Genomic DNA, 25,710 nt, shown 5'->3' on the forward strand with positions numbered 1-25,710 from the left:
TATTTATCATAACTTATCACAACAATTAATCAAGAAATATTCAAGTTTTTGATATATTGAATCATATAAGGAAATGTATTTATTTCAACCTGTTGACAAATAGCTTTAGGCTACTGGCAGGTCCGGGTAGGCCACTACATCCTAGGGAACGCACCTTCACAGGGCATGTTTTCCCAGGAACGGAGGTCTGTAAGTTTCTTGGGGACATGCATTCCTTTCACATTGGTCATTTAAAACATAAATATTAAATTAGAAATCGAATAAGACTTCAAATTTAAGTGTAGGAACGGGCCAACCAATAATTTTCAATGCTGTTCTCTATCCCAGGAAAATTCTTTGTGGCTGGAAAGTCCCGAGGAGAACTCTTTTAAAGACCCATATGGACCCAGCGTCAGTGGAGCGTGGATTCCCAGTAATGCATATAAACCACTTATACTAGTATCTTGTACAACTCAAATAAGTTCAATATGCCAAAGGATAAACCAAATTAATCACTTAATTAACAATAAAAAAGATTTAAACTGTTCCTCTCTTTAAATTTGGTGCTAAATTTAACCTACTTATCTGACCTACTTATTGGTCCCATTTATATACAGCTAAGAAAGGTACATGTAGCAGAACAATCTATTTAATTTTTTTTTTTTTTTTTTTTTTTTTTTGGGGGGGGGGGGTAATATTAAACAATGTCTTTTGGTAATTCTCTCAGTTATAATATTTGAAACTATATGCTGGCATTTGGTTGGCTTTAGTAACAAAAAATGACTTCTTATATATCTTTTATTATCTAATTTTTATATATAAATACATGTACAAATATACAGACTTGACATTTAATATGGAATATTTTTTTCCCAATCATTTTTCATCAGTTTTTTCCTATTTTGCTGACTGATAAATGAAAATAAGGATTAAAATCGCGTTTAAATAACTTTTAATTATCTCTTTGATGTCATTGTGACATCAGTTCATTAATCGGATTCGCCAGAGAAGCAAACAAAAACACATTGCCTATTCTATGTCATACGATAATAATTAAAAGATATATTTTGGATCTCCATATTTTCCAAATTATTTTCTGTAAAAGAGTTACACGCCTCACAAAGAACCCCCATGTCAGTGTCTAGTCACAGTAACGGTCGCTGTTACGCTTGACCTCTTCTGTCTGCTACCAGCGCTCTCAAGTGGCAAGGCATTACTTGGGTTAGGTTTTTAGAGTTCAATCTGGAATAACATTCCAGGCATCGGTCAAAATCTGTCCAATTTGGTCCAGTTTTGTTGTAGAACATGTAGACCATTGATTCGGCGAGTAATGGCCTACCCACATGTTATCTATGTGGTTCAAATATGGCGATTTTGATTACCAAGATAGCTGCTCATTCCTTTGGTTCTGTAAGTAATCTGCTATTAAAAGTGCTCTGTGGGTACCGGCAATTTTACCGTGCAACCTAAAATTGTTCCTAAGGTGCCCCCTATCAAATGATAGTCAAGTGGTTCCCAGATTATTCCTTTATTTGATCTGGTTCAGGTTTTCGTGGATGACCATCATTGGTGTTTTGGCACCAATGTGGTATCCACTCCAATTACTGACGCTGTTAATGGCCTTAGTCACTTTAGACGCGGCACACGCTTAGTCGATGGTCTCTTCTGTATGTCTGTAAACTCTGTTTTGACTAGTTGAGCGGTACAGGTGAAATCTGACCTCAATAAAGAAAGTCACGAGGTTTCAGTGTTCAACTCAGAAACGGTCAAGGTCCCCAGTTCATTAGAGAAACATACAACAATGTTTTGCTGTTTACAGTGGGTTCCCCTGAGGTCGTCTGGTATTCTAACCAGCTAAAACCAGTTTGGTGTTCGCTAAGGGCCTTGAAAAATGCGTTTTGGTGGCAATTTAGCCCTCATTCTGAACGGACTGGGTGGTTTTTGTTTAGTTGCAACAGCATGTCCCGACAGACAGTAAGTCCTGTGCCCTGGTGGTAAGATTTCAATACATTGGATGTGGCCTCTGTGTAGGTACATCAGTCTGGGCATTACTCTATAAAACTGTGCGGACCGTTTCGTTTGGCGCAATTATCTGTCTGGCAATCTCTGACTTTTTCGCGCCATTCTGCCACAGATTGACAAATTTGCAGTGCACTGCATAGCTAATTTTACACACTGCAAAACAGACCACTTGCATGCAAAATTTCAAATTCTTCTATGCAGTAGTTGCCGACATATGGATACTTTTTTGACATAACCATGCTTTGCCAAAGCCAAGCTTTGACCTGCCCAAAGGAGCACTACCCAATTAAATCACTGCATATTACATAATGCAGCAGCGCAACAAACCTGGTATTCAGTTAATTGGAAGCGATACACCTGACTACACACTTCTCCATTCACATATCTTATATGAGATCGGAGTTTTTTGAAAAAAGAATGCATTTTTACCTAGGCATACCTTCGAAACTGAAATATTCCATATTAAATGTCAAGTCTGTACCTGCAGATATAGATTTTATTTCTCTGTTCACAATTGTAAGTTCTTTCATCTCTAGAAATATATTAACTCATCCATAATTTGCAGATACATGGTTTTACAAATGCCACCTACTATATCATATCTAAAATTAATTATTATTTAATATATTTCGATTAAAATGGTTTATAAAACATTAGTTATTAAAAAATCTCAAAAATTAAACTATAGTTTGCTTTGAATACAGCAGATGCTTTTGAAAATATTACAAATGATGAAATTATCTGCGAAACGACATCCGCATATTCACCACAGTGAGTGAGAAGCAAAAGACGAAAGAAGAATGGAAAATACGAAAACAAAGACGGACAGGCAGACCAGCAGATAGATAGATAGATAGACAACTAAAATATAGGCTTCTATGTGATAAAGATATTTCATAGGTCCAATGGTCTATTCTGGTGTATCGTGTCAGAGTTCCCTATGATTGAGAGTCCGCCTCACATACATTTGTTCAGGTAAGGCTCGCTCTAGATTTTCACCAACCTACGTCAGGCTACCCCCATTATAACAAAACAATATCAGGTCCGCTTCCCATTCATCTGTACAGGTAAGGCATTACATTGACAATCCTAACCATTATAACTTAACAATAAAACTTTACGGCGATCAGCGCTATCCATCATTAGTATAGGCCTACTTGCAATTACGATAAGAGTGAGATATTGGCAATTATGGTAAAAGTGCTTCATAAATATTTTGAGCGAGGTACGTCAGGCGGTTTGGTGCGGCCGGGTCCGGTACCACATTGGGATATTTCGTGAATAAAATTGGCAGGAAATCCCGAACCAGACCTTGGTAGAATAGAACAGTCCCATTCACGATTGGCGTGTTCTCAGGTGGACCTGTAAAAGACACATGACTTATTAGAAGGATAACAACTCTTCGTATGAGATCCATGTTTTACAATTAATTGTAAGGTACACATGAAAAATATACTGCACGCACACCTTATGACATTCCTATAAATACCAATGTTTTCTTACATGATGCATTTTACTGGAAAAATCTATTTCGTGTAAATTATCAAACAATGCAAATAATAATAATGCAAATAATAATAATAATAATAATAATAATAATAATAATAATGATAATGCTCCTGGTCATGAACTGAGTTGAAGTATGGAATAGCAACGGACATGCAAGGAATGTTAACGGTTTCAAAAATTATAAAAGAGTTAGTGGCTATTATGTTTGTCACCAACGTTACATGGTCACGTGCACACATTTAACCCTATCAGGAACAGTGTTACAGCAGCCGTATGGACACCTTAGTCAGCTAAGCTAGAATGCGATGAAAAGATTGATATAAAGATCTTAGATTGCTAAACAAATGCACCTTTCATTAGTCAATGGCGGATTAAGATTTCTAATCCTGACTTGATTTAAGAATTTTGACTAGTTGAATCATAGTTTTAAACCGTACCAAATAGCACCGTTCGCCTTCTAAAATACCTCATTTTGGGGGTCCCGCTGAAAGACCCCAAACCACATGCTAAGTGAGGGTAGGGAGACGGCATCGCATCCGCTGACTCCCCTCCCCCCCCCTTCAAATAATCCTGGATCCCTACGTGTTTATCGGTATTAGTGGGCCTTCTCTCGATATTATCTCAGTTGCTTGGGCGAGTGTTTCCTTTTCAAAATTCAGTTCATGTATCGAGACATTTTGGTAAGAGCGGTGTGATATTTAACCATAGTGTAACAACTCTGTTACATGCACTCCCCCATTAAAAGAATCATAATGTTTTTTTTTGTTTTTTTTTCTATAATACTAAGTCAGAAGTAGAGTCACAACTTTACATTGCCTTTAATTATTTTTAAATATTTTCAAACACTTTCATGTGATATCTTTGAATCACTTCATGATTTTCTATTACACTTTCCATGTTGGCTCCTTAAGTGTCCAATGTTCTTCATTATTTGACACCAAAAGAATGTGTAAACGTTGTTCACATTCAAATAAAAGACAAATAAAAGCCTGTGTAACGAGAGCCGGTATAACGAAACAGAAAGTCTCCCCGTGGCAGAAAGAATGTTCCCCATTTATATGAACAGGCAAGCCTAGCCCCACGTCCACGATATATTTCCATGGTCAGGGCCCCGTATCTCGAAAGCATCGCGTATTGAGAATTGCTATATCAAATAGAGGCTACAATGTATTAAATGGGACGAGTATGGGCGAGTTATGGAATCGAGACGCTTGCGCACGTGAGCAACATAGCGAACCTTTCGAGATACGGAGCCCAGGTCTGTTACTCTGTCACATGGACTATCAGTCTCGTTATACCGGGTGTGCATGCAAGTCCTATAAAACTCACTTGGGTTGTAATCGGCGCATTGACTTGTGGTAGGGTTGCAGAAGTAGATGGGCGTGGTATCCACGGTAACACGGTCGTTAAAACTGCAAATAAAACCTATTGTCGGCTGCAAGTGAAAAGAGGATATTAACAAAGCAATAGTTTACAAAATGCATATGTATATATCATTGCTACCACGGGTAAACCTACGAGAAAGCCACCAACACCCCTTTCCTTTTCCAAAATTTCAAGGCAAGTTCAGCCGTTTTCATTCTTCAGATAACTGTCACAAATTTGAAATATTGAAACGAGATAACACGCAGGCAAGAGCAACCCACTGCATTTTAATGCAAATAATGGAATCAATCGATTAATTAATCAGTTTGTTTGTTTGTTTGTTTTTTATTTGTCTGAATGGGAAATAAAGTGAATAATAGTTTACCGTGAGCAAACTTGCAAGGTCTGCATTCACCCTCCCCCTTAAATTAGGATTGTTTAGATTGGTTAAAGGGGCTACAATGCCCAGGCAGTCAGTCGCCCTAATGTTGCATTCTGCGTCCGTAGTACAGGGGGTTCCAGTAACTAGAATATTTCACAGAAAAACACTTCAATAAATTACAATTCCATTTAGCTTACGAGAGGTGAACGGTTAAGCAAACTACAAATGGTGTTGTTCGAATTCGGGACCGTGGGGTAATTCAGTAACTTATCTTCGCCGTTCTACTGCATTGTGCGAAATACGGGAGTGTATTTATGACGCTAGGCTCACTACAACTAGTTCTTTTACTACCGCTACTACTGCTTATAATAATAATAATAATAATAATAATAATAATAATAATAATAATTACTTGTCTCGCAGCTTGACACGACTGGAAATTCAGGATTGTCAGTAGGAGAGAAGCCAGTGGAAGGCAGATACACCGGGAACGTCCCAGGGGCGCACAAACAACGGAATCCAGAAGCGGTGAACAACAGGAAGAAAGGATTGAATGTGCACACAGGGGATTGCCCCAGCGGATTTGCATTAGTGCATAATGTGTCCGCGCCTATTGGCTGATAAGAATTTGTCACAGTGCACTCGGAGAAGAGGGAATTTCCTGGAAAGGAAAAAAAGAAGTCATTCGATTATTTCACGAGTTAACTTTATAATTTTGACGTACTGGTAGCTGAATAATTGAAATAAAAAAGCAATGAACGTTGTAGTGTAAACTGAACTGAGAAAAACTCTCTCTCTCTCTCTCATTCTCTCTCTCTCTCCTAATTAAGCCAGTGGTGGCTTCAACGAACCGGAATAAGTTGAGAAACCTTTTCCACCGATTTTTGCCTACCTCAATAGTGAAAATGTGCTTATTTTCATTATCTTTTTACACACGCACACACACTCACACACACTGTGTTTACAAGTTAATGCACGGTTATATGTGGAACTAGAGGTTCAAAAGGCGGTATTTACTCAGGTCACTAACCACTTCGTATAGACCCTTTTCATCTTTTCCATGTTGAAAATTTCATCGAGGGAAAGTGAGTCCTTGCTATGTCGAATCACTTACAGTGGTGCTGAAAACCATGCCTGGGTTTACGTGTTGTGTGTCCCGCTGCTTATATTATAGTAAGCGAGATCGACACATGAATTTTATAAGTTCCCAACAGACCCGTTAGAATGAAAAATATGGGTAAACAACATCGGTAGAAAGAAAGGAAAATTTAGCAGGTTTGGATCAAGAGCAGTGCGCCGCGTTTGCGCCGAACATTTCGAAGGCGCGAAGAAAACCTACAATATTAGGAGGTCAACGGTGTTTAAATAAAAAATCAGAAAAAGTTTAGTTAATCAGCGGATCTAACGAAATATCGGCAAATAGAACTCAAGGAAAACAATGCGCGAAAAAAAACATTATAAAGATCTGAAGAAAAATTTGAAGATTTAAAAGAAAGAAAAGACTAAGCATGAAGTTATGGAAAAAGAAACTAAAAGCTGTTAAGTTTTACACGGGGTTTTCTATTTACAAAGAATTCAAAAAATTTCACGACTTTCTTGTATCCAGTCACGTATTACTGATGTGTACAAATGGGGCTCAAAGTATCAAGATTGATAGAGACACACGAAGAATATAAATGTAATATAATTAAGACGTACGCACCTGTCCATACACTAGAAAGCCGTGTGCGAGTCTACTGGCTATTTTGATGAAAAAAATATAACGTGTCTCTTTCGCCTATCTTTATTGTCGAAAGCATTTAAAAGAACTCTGAAGCTATAGTTCGTCATCACTTAAGAAAGTGCATCCAAGGCTCGGACGCTTAGGTGAAATCTAGTTGTTCAGCGCACCGTATTTAAACTGAGAAATAAAACATTTAATTGCTCGATCCTCCGTCCAAATAGTTCTGTTTTCTTGCCTACAGTTGACGCATTTCTGTGCTTCAGCCACCTTTTTAGTTTGACACATACTAGTGCACGCTTCAAACGGCCTTTTTAAATACGAACCTTGTACATCTCCTACACCTAGCATTGCCATGCTGGAAACAGCAGAGGACTACAATGACCCCTGTGGGTCGCAGTACCTGTCACGCACACTTCTTATTTTTGTAAAAGATGAAAAGGGTCTATACTAGCGTCCCTTTTCAACAGCAATTCACGGAGTCCTGTGTTCGACATAGACACTTTCCCCGGAGGCATCATTAACCAGCATAGCCGACCAAAACTGTTTACTTCAAAGAGCATAAAAGTTTTTTTTTTTTTCTGAATTTTTAAATACAGCCCACAGTCAAATGCGATAAGCTATGTCGCCAGTTCAAATCAAATCAAGTATATTGTAAACATCAAATCGACTCACCCATTCTGCAAGTAAACGTCACAACTAAATTCGACAAAAGAACAACTCCGTCCAAGGCTGTAGATCTTGACGAGAGCCTTAAGATATTGAAACGTGCGTTAGCTAAACAGCAGTGCTACTGTCGATTTCGAGGGAAACCCTCGGTCTGAAATACATGGTTTTTTGAATAATTTCCATAAACTGATAAAGAAAATTACCATAATCTACTGTAAGTGGCAGACAAACTTCCTCATCGTGATACGTATTAAAGAGATTCTATCTAAAATTATGCGAGATCTGAAATCGGTGAGTGGAGTAACGAGTTTAGTAGGTCGATTAGACGCTCGTTGTCAAATCAATACCCCCTTAAACTGATTCAGAGGTCTGCGGTAGTGTGAGTGGTCTTTCTAGGGGATAATTTATTGTAGCGGCAGTGACAAAAAAGTCCCCTGTGTCAGACAAATAAAAAATGGCCCTTAAATTCAGACCCGTTTGTCCATAAGTCTTAGAGATATGCTTTAAAATAATTTGTCTATTCAAAGACAACCTTTCCTTCAGACGCTTTATTTTAGAAATACACAATTTGTCGCCCCACTTCAACTTATTTGTGCTTTTATTTACAAATGATCACCTCGCAGGTATACATTGTCATAAACAGTGCTTTTTATTCCAGATATCATATCTCACATGATTAATGGTTAGAATGATAATGTTAATGAAATATGTCATGATCCAAATACGCCATTATATCCCTGTATCAAACATACCCTGAACAAACGTATTCTAAGCTTAATGTTTTACCTCATTTGGCTCCATATTACCAAGGCATGGTCCAGTGTTACGTAATTACCAGCACTTATATGTGTAGAGCCAGTAGAGGGTCACGTTGGAAAAAAGTGCACATACTGGACTTCGCCTACGGTCCCGGTGATTCTACTAAGTGCACTCTTAAACACTAATACATATATGGCCGGAACATTACCTAATGGAAAGTGACAGCAGCACGTTTATAGATATAAATCACATGCAGCGACATTTGTTTTCCTTTTCAGCTCGGCGCATAATCTTCAAACGTTCCCAAAGCAAAGCCTGTTATGAACACTGGTTATCTTAAAGGGATAATAAATCTTCATATGAAGTTCAAAATTCCACAAGAAGTACACTGTAAACGACGCACACAAATATAATGAATTCAATTTTACCACCGAAACGGTGATTATCGCAATTATTCTGAAATCTGTGTCTGCCATCGCGGACCTTCAAAGATGGCTAGCCTACTAATCATCTCTTAAGAGATTAACTGGAGAAGGAACATGCATCATTTCAATAATACATGTAATTATCTAAAAAGATCATTTTAAAAACCACACTTAAAAAGACAATCGATTAACTAACTTAAAGTGTTGGAACGGATTCATAAACCATTGTAAGTGTGGGAAATTGCCGTTAACCCCAAGAAAGTTTCGTTTTCTGGTACTTTCCCCACCAAAATGAAGAGTTGTCATCCCTTACATACCGGTATAAATGATCAATCCAAACTTGTACTGTTGAGGAGTCGGAATTAGTCCAGGCCCCCGTTTCACAAAGAAACTTCAATCCGTAGTTGACTAGCTCGAGCTGAGTGACCAAGGTAGGTCGACTACGCTGCAGTCGACTAGGCGTGTTTCACAAAGAATCTAAAGTCCTAACTCGGTGTGCTTACCGTAGTCGACGTGCACGAGAAACTCTTCAAGAAAAGGTGTAAAAATCCCTGAAGTTTAACAAGACATGAAGTCCCATGACCTTTTTCGACGGAGAACGATCGTTTATCAACAATATAAATCATTCAAATATAAACAAAGTTTGTTTTTGAACTTTATTGATTATTTTAACTTCAATACAACTTCAAATAACAGTAAAACATTAGCTTAGGGGGTATGTTCTTTCCAATTTTTTGTTGTTTATGCTGTAATTTACCGAATTTTAGTTGAGCTTGCTGACTTAATTAAGTCTCCTCCCGAGGAGGCTAGGCTTCGTCGACTAGCAGCTAAGAAAAAAAAAACGACGTAAGCGACCTTTTAGATTCTTTGTGAAACGGGACTTAGTGACGTAAGGACTTAATTACGTTGGTAACGAAGCTCTTAGTCGGGGAAACCGACTTAAGTTTTTTTCTTTTTTTTTTTTTTTTTTTTTTTTTTTTTGTGAAACGGGGACCAGCTGCCCTTGGTGTCCTATCACCTTTTCACAACAAAGATAATGCATAATTACATGTATGTTCCAACTCCAATTAAATCATAACTATCTTTAGTATCATACCACGCTCATATTTTATTTATGACTTAATGAAGATAATATCAACACTTATAATATCTACAGAATATAATTGTGGGATATTACCGTGACCAGCATACAGGTACGTATATACACACACTGGACATAAGAAGTGTAGGCCGATAATTTGAGTTTTTATCATTTGCTAATGAATAACTTTGCTTATGTCCACTTTTACCGACCTGAAGATACGTTCACAAGCGACATCAGCTGTTTTTTCACCAAATAGGTTCATATCGTTTAATCTGTAATATTCAATTAAACGCTTAACATCCGCATAGTATTTTTTTCTGAGCCCTGTCACAAGCAGGATCCCACGTCCAGTCGGAGTATTCAAAATTGAAAAGATTTCTATGAATGTTGCTTTTATTGAAATACCTGCAGTGGTCAGGGCAAATGTCAAACCCACCCGAGTGGCAAATGCCTTCGAGGAGAGCTTGGGGGTAGTAGCTTTTTAAATTGTAAGGAGGCAATAAAACTTCTTCCTCTGGGGGTGCGTGATAACGCCAGTGAATCGCCACTCGCGCAATAGGTGTGTGTTCCTTCGCTGTAAAATTATCACGGTAGAATTTCAAAGGCATCCTGCCTTGGCTCTCTTTCATCCACTTTCCATTCGGGCGTTTTTGAATGCGAAAATTGTATTCACTGCGATGAAATGTGTATATATACTGGCACATGATGTTGAACTGTGAGAAAATATCTACGACTGTATACTCTTTAAATATATCATCAAATGGTTTATTGTGTCGTTTTTCGAGGTAATGTCGCAATTTAACGATGTGCTCAACTTTCACGATGACGGGAAAATACCCCATGCATTTCATCACCTCTGGTTTTCCAAACAGTTTACTTGTCTTCAGGGCTACTCCTCTCCACCAGCTATTAAGTAAACTTCCATAAACTCCAATGACTACGGGTTTTCCGTTTAGGAAGAGATCCTCTGGCGTGACAGTTGACACGAATAAAGTATCCGTATCCACAAAACCGACATATTCAGCGTAAGTGTAATTCTCCGGGTAAAACATCAACCAGTGTTGCTGTCGATCGTGTCCGTGCGCGTGTGTGCGACTTAAGCAGTTGAAACCCTTAGCACCTAAAAGTTAAACAATACACCCTACATTTATTAGACGTCAAACGCGTCATACTGCTAAACACATTCGGTCTAAAAGCGTGTAACATGTCAAGGAGCTAAGCATGTTAGGAGCTAAACGCGTCGAAAAATGAGACAAAATAGGCGCTTAGAAATGTGTGTAGGAGCTAAACACTGTTTTTACAGTGTATACATGGTTTTAGAAATGCCACCTAATATATCATGTCTAAAATTAATCATTATTAAATATATTGCGATAAAAACGGTTTACAGTACATTCATAATTAAATAATCTCAAAAATTAACTACAGTTTGGGTTGAATATAGCTCATGCTTAAATATAACAACTGACGAAAAATGTCACCAATTACGTAAAGTATCCGCAAAACGTTATCCGCATACTCAGTATTCACCAAAGTGAGCGAGAAACAAAAAAAAAATACAATAAACAAAGAGAGAAACGATACAATCAGGCAGGCAGATAGATAGATAGATGGACTACTAAGTTACAATATATTCCAGAGGCCCAATGAACGTATAATCTACATGTATCATGGTGTAACATAACAGAGTTCCCCATGATGGAGAGTCCGCTTCCCATTCATTTGTACAGGTAAGGCTCGCTCTAGATTTTGACCAACCTGCGTCAGGCTAATCCTAACCATTATAACTAAATAATTTACCTTAACCGGGATCAGCGCAATTCATCATTAGTATAGGCCTATCCGTTAAGAGTGGGATAATGGCAATTACGGCAAGAGTGTCTCATAAATATTTTGAGCGAGGTACGTCAGACGGTTTGTTGCGGCCGGGTCCGGTACCACATTGGGATATTTCGTGAATAAAATTGGAAGGAAATCCCGAACCAGACCTTGGTAGAAAAGGACAGTCCCGTTCACGATTGGCGTGTTCTCAGGTGGACCTGTAAAAGACACGTGACTTATTAAAGAGATAACAACTCTTCGTATGAGATCCATGTTTTACAATAAATGCATTGTAAACTTCACATATAAATAGAGACTGCATTGTATTTCAGTTCTATAGCGAATAGCTTAAATTATGACATTCCTATAAATACCAATTTTTTCGTAATTTTTTCGTATGCTCTTGATCACAAACTGATTTAAACTATGGAATAGCGACGGACATGCATGGAATGTTTACAGGCCCCGGTTTCAAATATTATAAAAATGTTAGTGGCCATCATGTTTGTTACCAACGTTACATGGTCACATGCACATATTTTACCCTATCAGGAAGAGTGTTACAGCAGCTGCATGGACACCTTAATATTAGTCAGCTAAGCTAGAATACGATGAAGAGATTGATATCAAGTCCTTACACTGCTAAACAAGTCCAACCTTTCATTAGTGGTATTAGTGGGCAAACTCACGATATTATCTCAGTAGCTGGGACTTTCATTAGTCAATGGCAGATTAGTCCCCTCTAGAAATAAGAATTTTGACTATCTGAAGCATAGTTCTAAACCGCACCATAGAGCACCGTTCGCCCTCTAAAATACTAAAATTTTGGGGGCCCCTGAAGGACCCCGAACCACACGTTGAGGGGGGAGGCAGGGGTCGGCAATGCACCTGCTGACCCCCCCCCCCCCCCCCTCAAATAATCCTGAATTTTGGTATTAGTGGGCCTACTCTTGATATTATCTCAGTTGCTGGGGCCAGTATTTCTTTTTCAAAGTTTAGTTGATGTATCGAGACATTTTAGTAAGAGCGATATGATATTTAACTTTATTGTACATGTAGCAATAGCAATGCATTCCCCCATCAAAAAAATATACATAATACTTTTTTCTATAATACTCCTTCAGAAGTCACAACCTTACATTGCCTTTAATTATTTTTAATCATTTTCAAACACTTTCGTGTGATGTCTTTGAAGCGTGTCATGGTTATATTTTACACTTTCCATGTTGACTCCTTTACTTTACAATTGTTTTCATTATTTGTTACCAAAGGAGTGTGTAAACGTTGTTGACTTTCACGTGTGACCAGAGATGAAACTTCTGTCTCTTTCCTTTCAACAGACCTATCACACAGACAAAACAAAACTTAAGAGAGACCAGGTCAAACGAGACGGAAAATCCCTCGTGAGAGAAAGACCGCTCCCTGGGGCCTAACCCAGGATTATTTGAAAGGGGGGGGGGGGCGAATGTGAAGCCGACTCTCCCCCCATCCACAAACACACACTTGGCGTGGGGTTCGGGCCAGCTAAAGGGCCTCGAAATTTTTGGTATTTTAGAGGGCGAATGGTGCCTTTTGCTACGATTTAGAACTATGAATCAGATAAGCAAATTCTAAATTCAAGAGGGGACCAGAAATTGAGAGGGGGGTCAGGACCCCCCTGGCCCCCCACCCCCACCCCCCTCTAAATCCGACACTGGCTTCCCATATATTTGTACAGGTAAGCCTCGCCCCAGATTTTGACAGACTTATGTCTGGCCATGGAAATATATCCATGGTCAGGCTAACCATTATAACAAAATGGGTGGCGGACTTTCTGTTACTCTGTTACACGACCCTCAGTCTCGTTATACTGAGTGTACATGAAATCCTATAAAACTCGCTTGTGCCGTAAGCAGCGCATGTACTTGCGCCAGGGTTACATAAGTAGACGGGCGTGGCATCCACAGTAGTACGGTCGTTAAAACTGCAAATAAAACCTATTGTCGGCTGCAAGTGAAAAGAGGATATCAACAAAGCAATAGTTTACAAAATGCGTATGTATATATCATTGCTACCACGGGTAAACCTACGAGAAAGCCACCAACACCCCTTTCCTTTTCCAAAATTTCAAGGCAAGTTCAGCCGTTTTCATTCTTCGGTTAACTGTCACAAATTTGAAATATTGAAACGAGATAACACGCAGGCAAGAGCAACCCACTGCATTTTAATGCAAATACTGTAATCAATCGATTAATTAATCAGTTAGTTTGTTTGTTTGTTTTTTATTTGTCTAAATGGGAAATAATGTGAATAATATTTTGCAAGGTCTGCATTCACCCTTCCCCTTAAATTGGGATTGTTTAGATTGGTTAAAGGGGCTACAATGCCCAGGCAGTCAGTCGCCCTAATGTTGCATTCTGCGTCCGTAGTACAGGGGGTTCCAGTAACTAGAATATTTTGCGGAAAAAAGTTGAATAAATTGCATTTTTTGGCTTAAGAGAGGTGGTGGGTTTAGCGAAATGCAAATGGTGGTGTTCGAATTTGGGACCGCCATTCCGCCGCAGTATGCGAAATAGGGGAGTGTAATTATGTCGCAAGGCTCACTACTACTAGTTATTTTACTGCTGTTGCTGTTGCTAATAATAATAATAATAATAATAATAATAATAATAATAATAATAATAATAATGTTGTAGTAGTAGAAGAAGAAAAGAAGAAGAATAACAACAACAACAACAACAATAATAATTATTATTATTATTATTATTATTATTATTATTATTATTATTATTATTATTATTATTACCTGACTGGCAGAATGACACGACTGGATATTCAGGATTGTCATTAGGACTGAAGGAAGTGGAAGGCGAATACGCCGGGAACGTCCCGCGGGGGCACATACAACGGAATCCAGAAGCGGTGAACAACAGGAAGAAAGGATTGAATGTGCAGACAGGGGATGGCCCCAGCGGATTGGGATTAGAGCACTCTGCGGACATTGGCTGATATGCATTTGTCACATTGCACCCGGAGAAGAGAGAGTTTCCTGGAAAGGAAAAAAAGTCATTCGATTATTTCACGAGTTAACTTTATAATTTTTGATGCATTGGTATCTGAATAATTGAAAAAAGGAATTAATGTTGTAGTGTGTCATTGAACTGAATTGAAAAAATTCCGGCATTCCGACCGAAACTGCTTACTTCAAGAAAGTACGACGTTCTTCTGAATTTAAAAAAATATATTTAAAAATACAGCACACAGTCAAATGCGATACGCCATGTTTCCGGTTCAAATCAAAGTATATTGTAAACAGCAACGCAACAACTAATTTAAAAAGAATAATAATAAACATTCCTTATGATAAAATGAAATACACATCTTTCATAGATTTACTATAAACTACTCACCCATTCTGCAAGTAAACTTCACAACTTAATCCGACAAAAGAAAGATTGCAACAACTGCGTCTAAGGCCGAAGATCTTGACGACAGCCTTAAGATTTTGAAACATGCGACGTCTACCTAAACATCAGTGCTACCGTTTTTTTTTTTTTTTTTTTTTTTTTTTTTTTTTTTTTTTTTTTTTTTTTTTTTTTATGAATTTCCATATACCGATAAAGAAAATTACCATAAACTTCTGTTAGTGGGAGACAGGCTCCCTTATCGTAATGCGTATCGAAGAGATTCTATCTAAAAGTATGCAAGATCTGAAATCGGTGAGTGGAGTAAAGAGTTAAGTAGGCCTATAACAGTAATATTAGACGTGCCTTGACATCTTTTTACCCCCTTAAACATGTTCTGGCAGTTTCGTTATCTAGCGTAGTGTGAGTGGTTGTTCTCGGGGATAATTTATTGCAGTGGCGGTGACAGAAAGGTTTTATGTGTCAAATAATCCATATTGTGACCCAAAAAATGCACAAAAATACCCACAATGCCTATATAAGGAAATATATAAATAAATATTATCACTGTAAATTAAACTCCAATACGCCATTATATTCTTGTACCGTACATCGGTTTTACCAAGCATACCCTGAACAAAGGTATTCTAACCTCAAATTTTCTAAATAGATGCACTTTATTGGTTATTTTTCCTAAAATTACGTCAAATTTTACCACACTTGGTTCTATGTAACTAAGGCATGATTCAGTGTTACGTAATTACCATCACTTAATGACTTATGTGTGTGGAGGGTCACGTTGGAAATAAGTGCACATACTGGAATTCGCCTGCGGCTCCGGTGATTCCAGTATGTGCAATCTAAGACTGGTTTCCCACAGATTTAGATCGATCCATCTGGATCGACCTAACTCCCTGGGGGTTCACGCTAAATTGCTGTCAGCCGAGTGCACGAAAGTTAATTACCCCCTTACAGCTTTAAGTAGGCGGGACAGACATTAAAGCCGGCTAAGCTGACTGCAATTTCGCCACGGGGATAGATCGATCTAAAATCTGTGGGAATGCAGTCTACGACATCAATATATGGCCGGAACATTACGTAATACTAAGGGCCGGCAGCGCGTTTTAAATCACATTCAGACATTTTTTTTCCTTTTAAGCTCGGCGCATAATCTTCAAACGTTCCCAATGCATGCCTGTCATGAACATTGGTTATCTTAAAGGGACAATAAATATTCATTTAAAATTCAAAATTCCACAATAAATACATATTTAACAACACACAGAAATATAATGAAACGGTGAAACGCCGAAACGGTGATTATCGTAATTATTCTGATATCTGTGTCTGCCATCGGATCACGCGGACCTTCAAAGATGGCTAGCCTCCGTACTAATCTCTTATGGATTCACTCAAGAAAGAACATGCATCATTTCAATAATGCATGTAATTATCTTAAGATATCATTTTAAAAACCACACCTAAAAAGACAATCGATTAACTAACTTAGAGTGTTGGAACGGATTCATACAGCCCGGGAGCCACTGGCTGATTTGACGGTTATTTTGGAAAATATTAGATTTGGCCTCGTTTTCAAAACGTGGAGTGGTAGCCCCAAAAAAATTTGGCGGGAGACGAAGGCATAGAGACAGGTAAGTTGTACATGTGTTTGTGGAATGAACAGTAGATTTAAATACTAATGAATTTGATGGGACAATACAGTATATGCTTAAGTTACATTTTATACACCGAATAAGTCTTCGTGTATCGATTTCACTGAGTACATGTATTCTCTAAAGTTACTGGCGATTAGCAAAATGGCCGCACACAAAACGTCATTGTAAACATTGACTTTTGAACTGTGCCAAATGCAGCTTAAGGGTTTTTTTCTTTATCTGTTCCTGTTTTTTCATAGTTTGGCAATATTTTTTGAACATATCAAATTTTTAAGATGTGCGATGGCCTGTAATTTGTAGAATTTCAACATTTCCAACAAGCTGTATATTCTCGCAGTCGGAATGACGTCACAACCGGAAATAGTCCCTAACAACCAACCGCGTGGGGGCTAAATCGGTCGTTCGGCGCTATCTCTCCTTGTACTGCAATGGAGATGTGACAAAAAGGCTCTTCAAAAAAAGGGAATTTAATATAGTTCAAGTGGTAAAATGTCTTTTCAATACGAAGAAGGACTTCGTCCAGACTCGGCCAACAGATATAGGCACAAACTGGAGCTCTGTGGACAGGAAATTTGCCCATATAAGCTGCCGGCAGATGAGTGGGAAAACGATCCTAAACAATGGCCAGACGTGAGGACTCTTGATATTTTCGTCTATTTGATCAAGAGCCCAAGTAAGTAAATACTTTAAAAAGTCTACTTAAGTAAGGTTTACACTACTTTGTGCTGTTTTTAGGGTTTTGGTAATCCAGTTTGTGGTATTTATGGAGAAGAATGAACAAACGTGTGAGGCATAAATAATACACCATAGTGTCTAATTTGTATCGTATCATTTTAATCGTAGTTTGAAAGAATTGATGAGGAGAAAGATAGAACAGTGTTTAATTAAATTATACATTTCTAACTAGTATTTACTAAGTAATCCTTTTGCCCGATCAGTACGTGATACTAGGCACTTGTATAGTTAGTTAGTATACTCAAGTTATCGGCTGTCCCTTTGTTGTTGGTGACTAATGGATTTTTTTGTTGCGTCAAGATTAATCTGCAGCACAGAGGCACATTTCAAATGACCTGTGCATTTGTATTAGTGAGTGTGTGTCTTTTCATAAACCAGCACTAAATTACCTGTCCTTGAAAACTGACAAATTTTGGAATTTCTTTCAGGGTTGTACTCACTAGAGGCCATGGACAACTACCGTTCTCTAGAAGCACACACATTTTTCACATCTGGTTGGGTCCAGACAGTGTACCATCTTGTGACAAAGAGTGGAAATTTCATTTTTAAAGCTGATGTTAGGCCATCATACAGAGTTACAGAAACTCCTCATCATCCCTGGGTGGCTGTGAAAAGCACTGGAGCTGTTATTACAGCCCACTGTGACTGCATGGCTGGGTAAGTCATTACTTAAATTTCCATAATACATGTCTTTACAGTACTTGCTAGAGTAAAATCTTTGGGCAATTGCTGGTCATATATTAGTACCAATGATAGTTATTTCATACATTTCCGTATATTGGTTATATTGGTTCAATACAGATTTCTTTATGTACAAATAAAATATTATAAGGATTGAATGTAAAGTGTGACTTGCTGCATTGAGGGGGAAAAACACTGCAAGTTCAATAAAGACTGCTATACATATTTACATAGAAATTGAGTGAATTATGCTTGAAAGCTAGATTTTATTTATCCACATGCATTGGAGTAAGATACTATTATTGTATGTAATTGGCTATGTTTTGGTATCTCTCATGAATTTCATTTGTACTTTTCAGCTTAGGGGAGACATGTTCACATGCTGGAGCTCTCCTGTTTAAGATAGAGGCAGCAGTCAGGCTTGAAATCACAGCTACAGCATGTACCGATACAGCGTGTCAGTGGAACGACTGCTTTGTGGAAAATGTAGAGCCAGCGAAGGTTGCAGATATCAAGTTTTATACGTCTCAGGCCAAAGAGAAGTTAACACATAGCAAGAAGCCCAGGCGTGTTCTGGAACCAGACCCCCCAGAAGTGCAAATGGAATTTTTGAAGTCACTCGCTTCATCTGGATCATGTGTCGGCCTAAGTCTCTTCAAAGAGTTCAAGGATAGGTTTGTTGGTTTAGGGCCAAAACCATCTCAGGAAAGACTTCCTCCACCACTCCGGTCTTTGTATGCAGATGGGAATGAAAAACTTTCAGGGGAAGAACTTGAAAGTGCTTGTGAGAGTGCTAAGGCTAAAGTTGAAGTAAACAATGCTCAAGTAACTTATGTAGAGCAAGTGACCAGAGCACAGGCAAACTCTAAGGCCTGGCATGACCAGCGTGTGGGAAGAATAACAGCTTCAATTGCTGGAGACTGTTTGACTACCAATCAAGAATCTCCTGCGCCTTCTCTGTTAAAGAAAATTGCTTCTGCTGGGAAAGCAGTGCAGTCGCCAGCAATTTCGTGGGGAAATGCTCATGAGGCAGATGCCATTAACCTGTACAAGGCGGTATATGGTGAAGGGAAAAAGAAAGTTTTTCCCAAAGGACAGATATTGACAAGCAGCAGTATCCCCAACATCCACAAACAGTGCAGCGTCACAGGAGCTGGACTGTTTATTTCCCAAGCCAACCCCTGCCTAGGTGCCTCACCAGACAGTATAGTGAGATGCAACTGCTGTGGTCAGGGGGTTCTAGAGGTGAAGTGCCCCTATAGTCTGAAAGACCAACCCTTTTTGGAAAAGTTTCCAGTCTATATAGATGAAAATTTGCAAGTGAAACAAAATCATAAGTATTTTGCCCAGGCACAATTGCAAATGTACATTTGCGGCGTGTTATTTTGTGATTTTGTTGTGTGGACCCCCATTGATGTGATATTCACTAGAATTGAACGCAATGATACTTTCATAACACATATGGTGGGGAAGTTGGACATGCTCTGGAATAGACATGTGTTGCCTGAACTTGTAACCAGGCGGTTAGAGTTCAATTGTCCACCTGAAAATACTGCTATAGTCACTAATGGTGTTGCTTCTCTATACTGTGTGTGTCAATCTCCAGAGGAAGGTGATATGGTGGGTTGTGACCGCTGTGATGAGTGGTTCCACCCAAAATGTATTGGATTAAAAGGACTGCCAAAATCTAAAACTTGGTACTGTAAAGCGTGCAGGAAAAGAAATAAGAAAGCCTAATGGGTAAATTAGCAAGAGCTTAGTTTCTGCCTAGTCTGAGGTGCTTTTGTGAAAGGATTTTTAGTAGATAAGTACGTGGTGCAATATTTTTGTATAAATACTAGTGGTCAGTTTTTTCAGTTATACTTTGTGCAATGTGTGTTCTTTTTTCTCAGTCATAAACTGTGCAATATATATGAATATTATCAATATAAATACTCATTTTTTCTCAACCATTCATTGTGTAATAAGGGTACACAGTCATAAACTGTGCAATATATATGAATATTATCAATATAAATACTCATTTTTTCTCAACCATTCATTGTGTAATAAGGGTACACAGTCAAACTGTGCAATATATATGAATATTATCAATATAAATACTCATTTTTTCTCAACCATTCATTGTGTAATAAGGGTACACAGTCATAAACTGTGCAATATATATGAATATTATCAATATAAATACTCATTTTTTTCTCAACCATTCATTGTGTAATAAGGGTACACAAATGTAAGAGCTTTTTGTCATGGGGAATATTTTATTTTATATATTATAGATAAGAATAAAGACAAAATTGAATTTGAGAAATTTATAGTTTTATTCAAATCCCTCAAAAGTGAAACCTTTATCCATTCTGTTTATAAAAACTATACAGTAACACAACAGTACAGCAAAAATTGATGCTACATTAGCACATAGATAAAGGGCAGCAAAGCAAACTACTCTTACTAGACCACAGTTGAGCACCACTGTTCTAAAGATACACGATTCATTTAATTTATACATAATATAAAAAATGACCCAATTCTGTAAACCCCTAGCTACTTCACTTATGTCCTATACGCTTCACTCTTCTTTTGACCCTTCTTTATACACAATTCCGTCACCCATGTTCAACAAACAACAGCACACTTGTATAATTTTATCACAGTTGGCTAAATTCATGTCCATGTTCTCATCCCTTATACTTTGAAGAAAACGAAGGGGCAAAGGGCCCTTCAAAATGCAATATCTGTTTTTTAATAGACCAATAACGCGCTCTATGTGGATTCTCACAGATGCTATTTTTCGTGAAATTTCCAATTCCTTAGCTGGCAATTGTCCTCCTTTCCCTTTCGTAAATGCAGGAGTAAGTAGTTCAGCACCACACCTTGATGCAAAGTCATCTTTAAGTGTGAACCCCCTATCCGCTAAAATCTGGTCACCAGGCAAATGTATGTCCGAACTTATAAACCCAGAGTCCCTTACTATTTTTTTATCTGTTGCCCTCCCACCCCACGCTCTTGAAATAAAATTAATTGCCCCTAAAGGTGTACATGATATAAAAAATTTGATGGTACAATGTTTTTTGTACTGGCTGTAACACTGTGCCCGAGCTAATAAATTCCTGGGGGCATCAATAAAGATCTCAAAGCAATCAATAATCGAAGTCAATCTAGGGAATTTTGACTTAAAAACGGGAGGAATTGTAGCCAATACAGATTCCCTGTCCTGTGGCTGAACTAAAAAATCCAACTTCTGATGCATCAGATCAATCCACTTCCAAAAGTTATCTATCATCGTGGACTTGGGCAAACCCCTGAGATGTGACAGAAAGTCAAAAGAAACATTGTGCTTTAACTTGACAAGTGTTAAAAATAGTTGTTCCCTCAAAGGAATACTACACTTTACACCTTCACTTGGAAAACAATGGCTCAGGAACAAAAACAACTTCAAAAAATAATTCCACGACAATCCCGTCAACATTTTGCAAGCCTCATCGTTCCCTTCCACAGACACAGATGACAAAGTTGAAGAACCATTCATCATACTTTCCAGAACTGCCACCTTTGCAAGCGCATTGTCTCTTTCCTCTCGAAGATTAGAGATTTCTAGGAGAAACATCTCTCTTTCAGATTCTTCAAGTGACTTTGAAAAACCTCTGGCTTCTTCTGGTGTTTCTGGTGCCTTTGCTGAAATGGGAATTCAAAACTATTAGATGAACTACTACTTTGTTTTTCATCTGTGCAGTCATTGTCAATAATAAGCTAATAAAAAGCAATTGTTTATGTTGTTTATATTAAAGTTAAACTACCTGTTTTAAAATTTGCACTCTAGTAGTAAAGAAACATAATAAAACCTCAGATCATGTTTAAAAATTAAGATATCATGCACTGGATTGTAATTTCAAATCTACAAAAGTTTTATTCATGCAAGTCTCCGGAAAAAAAATAAGCAGTATCATCTGCAACAACTATGAAGTTGTTCTTTTAAATTTAATATTACTTACACCTAGTTTCATCTCTACAGTTGGCAAGATTTTCACAGGTTGACAGATCTTCTACACAGTTAGGGTGGCCAGTAACATCATCTGAGGATTCTACTAGGCTGGGGGAGTCTGCAGTTTCAGGCATGATGGTACAGTTTGTGGGATCACGCATCATCAATCTCTTCTTTGCTGGAGGATCATGAACTGTAATGAAAGAATAAGGATTTAAACTGAAAAGCAGACATTAGAATTAATGAAAGCAATTTGTGTGATATCTTTTCAAAAATCAATTTCAAAATGTTCAAAGAATTAAGCACTAAAAGAAACATTCCATATTCTTTCAATATAATCTTTCAATAGAAAACTGACAATATGGGTTTAATCAAATTTTTCTAGGAAACTTTGGATGCTTATTCTAGGGAGCTATATGTGAACATGTAACATGCTGATGTGTTTCATACACTTTGTAACCATTTTTTTTTTCAGCAGACAGCTTACTAGATACTTGTTTAAGTAATATTCGTGACAACGGCACTCACCATTGGTTTGTGAGCGATTTACAATCCTTTCATATCGATCCACTTTCATCTCTGCATTTTGGATCACCCGAGCACTTGTGGTGGGAAATACATTTGGCACGTAATCAGGGTGTGTAGGATCATTGACTCTGAGACCTAAAGAAAAACAAAAAGAATTGTTACTAATTTTTTTGTACTTTTATTTACAGTTATTGACAGTTAAAATTTGTGAACTATGTCATTATTTGGACTTTTTATTATGACGAAAGTTAATTGTACTTTCCTAAAGATTTCAAGTGTTTGGCACCAGCTTTGTTTTGATTTGACATAAAAAAACTCCAAATTTAAAAGACACATATATAGACTTATTTAATGCACAGCTCTGGCCTGTAATTGTGCCAACAAGGTGTCAACCCAAAATTATTTCACACTGATCATTATCACACAGGTGAACATCAATTAAAGCACCTTTCCTTGCCCTAATTCATAGGAAACTGATTGACCTGACACTAACAGCTTAACTGATCTATAACTACACAGTACGGTAGCAGTATTGAACAAAAGGCATGGCTGATCATTATCACACAGGTGGGTAGCTGAACACCTTACCTTGCAATAATTAACGGGAAGCTGGTCGATCTGACTCAAACAGCTTTCAACAGCTGTTAGTGTCAGTTTGGCAAGATTTGTAAATTTCCATAAAGAAAACCAAGATAAATAAAACTCTGCACAATTTAACGACAGTCTGGAATTATTTGAAGTTGAACAATGATAAAATCGTTGATTTAGCCATGTCAGCAGGTGCCATTAGCACAGATGTAGTATTAATATGATATTCTACTCTAAAAAGAATTCAAAACCCATCTAACCTGTTAGAAAGTGCAAAGAGCAGACATAAGAGGAACTTCCTCGCGGCGACCATAGTTTTGATCTGTCAACACTGCCGTCGCTATTTATCCTTGCCCTGTTTATTGCTGACAGCCATTTTTCCCTTCTGAATTTCTCATTAGGTATTACAAAAAACTTGATTTCACTTCCTTTGTGTTTTCTCGAAGAACAGCCAACTATACAGCAAGTTTTTGGCATCTTTATCTCTTGTCTGCTTCACGTCTTATACATAGACTGATCGCGGTTGCTAGGGAGTTTGCCCCCACGCGGTTTTTTTCTGCGCGCGCACATGGGTGTCACGTGGGCTATCCGACTGCAAGAATTCACCGTGCCGGGTACCTATCATTTAGTTGATCGAGTGATGGCAGTGGCTTTCTGGTCTCATGCATGGAATGAATGCCACCGTATAAGTGAAATGTTTGAATCTTGGCTTCTCATGCAATTTCTTCGTGTTTTAATGTGAAAAGGATGAAGTGGATTGCGAAATAACATTGTCATCCAACCTGAATACACGTATACGTACCCCTGTATGTGCATATCGTGGTGTACCAGTACTTGTTTGCAAAGCGGTGGGGAGGGGGGGGGGCATTGGTACCAGTAGTTGTGAAAGATACAGTATTGTAAACTAACCATATGCATGTTTTGAAATATATGAATCGTAAATTATGTCTTTTTTGCTGGGGGCGGGGGGGGGGGTTAAATGTATCAATTGTGTTAACTTTTTTAGAAAAAAAACATGTAAACACAAAATAAGTTTTATTGCATTGGTTGGGGGTTTTGAGGAGAAGAATGTCATAAAAATGCAAGTTTAAAAAAGGTGAATAATATATGTATGTGTGTATGTACATTAAATGAAACAGGCTCTTCAATGATGAGGGCATATGATAGTGATGTGGTGCTCTGACTTGCATGTGTTTTCTAATTTTTTCATGCCTTGATTCAAATTGGGTTTTTGAATTATGATGGGTGTGCAACTTTGCCCAAAGTTCAGTTTCAAATGTTTTTTTAATAATCACTGTTATGAATTAAGTATAAATAGTGCAGTTTAAGGTAAAGATTGTAAATATAGTGCTGTTTAAGATTGATTGTTACAGTTTACCTATTACAAAGATTGCAATAAATTATGATAAATTTCAGTGTGTATGTGTGTGAGCAATTGATAAATGTAGTTAGAATTTTTTTATGATATTCTTTTAAAAACTCTATTATTTATTCTAGGCTTGAATAGCATGATTGGGACCAGGATTATTCCTTTTGCCGTGCAATTATCATAACAAAAGCGCCCATCATTTCCAAATGCTGTGTGGCAATGAACACCACAACCTCTGGGATACTTCTAAGGGATGAAAAATGTGTGCTCTTGCTAATATAAATAGTTATTGGTTATCAGTACATAGAAATGCAGTTTGTGAAATCAATTTAGGTTTTAACCACATGAAGTTAGTTAAAAGTGTATGTGCAACTAAGTTAACAATACATTGTTTTATTTTTACTGTGCAGGTTTTTTTTATATATGTGTAGCTTATACTGGTAGATAATATCTACTTATCAGAATACAAGTAAAACAAGTTTATTCAAATGCAAATATGGATCGATACCTGGTATCACTGAAAGAAAATTAACATGACATCTTTGGGAAAATTTATGAAATTATATTATTTGTAAAAATTCTGGTCCACTGTGTAAAGGGAAATTGTGTGTTAGATGGTTAAATATATATAAATGTGTACCAATCAAGTAAAGTAGCATTGAATTATCACCTACTGGGTAATTAATGTACAATGTAATGTAAAATAACTATTTTGCAATGTACATGTCTCACTGGTAAAATATTTCAGGCTAGTTGAATTTTATGTAAAATTAAAATAAAATATTTAGCAATGTGATTAAATGTAAATTGTCTTTCATTTGTTATTTTTCATATTTAATGAAAGGAATACCCTCATCAGTTGGCCTCATGTAATAAAAAGGTTTATCTACAATGAAAAAAATGTTAAATTTCATTTGTATTAGCACCGTGGTAAGTGCCAAGAAAAAAATTATTTCATTGTCCCCAATACCCAGTTGCTCTATATAAGTAATACTGTGTGAAGGAAAAACTAAAACGAGACTGAAGCTCATGA

General features: G+C 37.6%; 4 protein-coding genes across 7 annotated transcripts; 1 reads left to right on the top strand and 3 right to left on the bottom strand.

Annotated features, from left to right (window-relative positions):
* Positions 1–2,479: 2,479 nt before the first annotated feature.
* LOC106152495 (uncharacterized) lies at positions 2,480–8,589 on the bottom strand. 3 transcript variants are annotated; one of them, XM_013526103.3, is made up of 6 exons: positions 8,433–8,587; positions 7,653–7,797; positions 5,670–5,918; positions 5,261–5,400; positions 4,840–4,945; positions 2,480–3,363 (listed from the first exon to the last, which is right to left on the bottom strand). In XM_013526103.3, the coding sequence occupies exons 2-6, from the start codon at positions 7,654–7,656 to the stop codon at positions 3,191–3,193; spliced, it is 672 nt and encodes a 223-aa protein (XP_013381557.1). In that variant the 5' UTR covers positions 7,657–7,797; positions 8,433–8,587; the 3' UTR covers positions 2,480–3,190. The 3 variants fall into 3 exon arrangements, with proteins under 3 accessions (XP_013381557.1, XP_086875410.1, XP_086875411.1); XM_087019284.1 differs by having other exon boundaries at positions 7,653–7,729; positions 8,433–8,578; XM_087019285.1 differs by lacking the exon at positions 5,670–5,918 and having other exon boundaries at positions 7,653–7,729; positions 8,433–8,589.
* A 1,320-nt stretch (positions 8,590–9,909) lies between these two features.
* Positions 9,910–15,310, bottom strand: LOC147760282 (uncharacterized). Of its 2 annotated transcripts, XM_087019287.1 has the most exons (5): positions 15,125–15,310; positions 14,521–14,763; positions 13,616–13,721; positions 11,715–11,953; positions 9,910–11,034 (listed from the first exon to the last, which is right to left on the bottom strand). In XM_087019287.1, the coding sequence occupies exons 1-3, from the start codon at positions 15,126–15,128 to the stop codon at positions 13,693–13,695; spliced, it is 276 nt and encodes a 91-aa protein (XP_086875413.1). In that variant the 5' UTR covers positions 15,129–15,310; the 3' UTR covers positions 9,910–11,034; positions 11,715–11,953; positions 13,616–13,692. The 2 variants fall into 2 exon arrangements, with proteins under 2 accessions (XP_086875413.1, XP_086875412.1); XM_087019286.1 differs by lacking the exon at positions 13,616–13,721 and having other exon boundaries at positions 15,125–15,268.
* A 1,817-nt stretch (positions 15,311–17,127) lies between these two features.
* LOC106172648 (uncharacterized) lies at positions 17,128–20,512 on the top strand. Its single transcript, XM_013553442.2, has 3 exons — positions 17,128–17,467; positions 17,958–18,186; positions 18,570–20,512. The coding sequence occupies exons 1-3, from the start codon at positions 17,284–17,286 to the stop codon at positions 19,945–19,947; spliced, it is 1,791 nt and encodes a 596-aa protein (XP_013408896.2). The 5' UTR covers positions 17,128–17,283; the 3' UTR covers positions 19,948–20,512.
* A 26-nt stretch (positions 20,513–20,538) lies between these two features.
* Positions 20,539–23,913, bottom strand: LOC106172655 (uncharacterized). Its single transcript, XM_013553448.2, has 4 exons — positions 23,569–23,913; positions 22,721–22,855; positions 22,203–22,385; positions 20,539–21,885 (listed from the first exon to the last, which is right to left on the bottom strand). The coding sequence occupies exons 1-4, from the start codon at positions 23,783–23,785 to the stop codon at positions 20,780–20,782; spliced, it is 1,641 nt and encodes a 546-aa protein (XP_013408902.1). The 5' UTR covers positions 23,786–23,913; the 3' UTR covers positions 20,539–20,779.
* Positions 23,914–25,710: the final 1,797 nt, after the last annotated feature.

The sequence above is a fragment of the Lingula anatina genome, chromosome 8, assembly GCF_051362555.1.
Source record: "Lingula anatina isolate TDL-2025a chromosome 8, LinAna3.0, whole genome shotgun sequence".
Classification (NCBI taxonomy): Eukaryota; Metazoa; Brachiopoda; class Lingulata; order Lingulida; family Lingulidae; genus Lingula; species Lingula anatina.

Bases quoted from the DNA above. Each gene is read 5' to 3' on its own strand.
- LOC106152495 (XM_087019284.1), bottom strand. The intron at 5,919-7,652 runs GTGAGTCGATTT...TTTCCTTTCCAG, and splicing joins GACGTTTACTTGCAGAATGG to GAAATTCCCTCTTCTCCGAG. The intron at 4,946-5,260 runs GTAAACTATTAT...TTTCACTTGCAG, and splicing joins ACCTTGCAAGTTTGCTCACG to CCGACAATAGGTTTTATTTG.
- LOC147760282 (XM_087019286.1), bottom strand. The intron at 11,954-14,520 runs GTAATAATAATA...TGTCTTTTACAG, and splicing joins CGTGTCATTCTGCCAGTCAG to GTCCACCTGAGAACACGCCA.
- LOC106172648 (XM_013553442.2), top strand. From the start codon at position 17,284: ATGTCTTTTCAATACGAAGAAGGACTTCGTCCAGACTCGGCCAACAGA. The intron at 17,468-17,957 runs GTAAGTAAATAC...AATTTCTTTCAG, and splicing joins CTATTTGATCAAGAGCCCAA to GGTTGTACTCACTAGAGGCC. The intron at 18,187-18,569 runs GTAAGTCATTAC...TGTACTTTTCAG, and splicing joins CACTGTGACTGCATGGCTGG to CTTAGGGGAGACATGTTCAC.
- LOC106172655 (XM_013553448.2), bottom strand. From the start codon at position 23,785: ATGCCAAAAACTTGCTGTATAGTTGGCTGTTCTTCGAGAAAACACAAA. The intron at 22,856-23,568 runs GTTAGATGGGTT...GTTTTTCTTTAG, and splicing joins CTCTTTGCACTTTCTAACAG to GTCTCAGAGTCAATGATCCT. The intron at 21,886-22,202 runs GTAAGTAATATT...TTCCCATTTCAG, and splicing joins CTGTAGAGATGAAACTAGGT to CAAAGGCACCAGAAACACCA.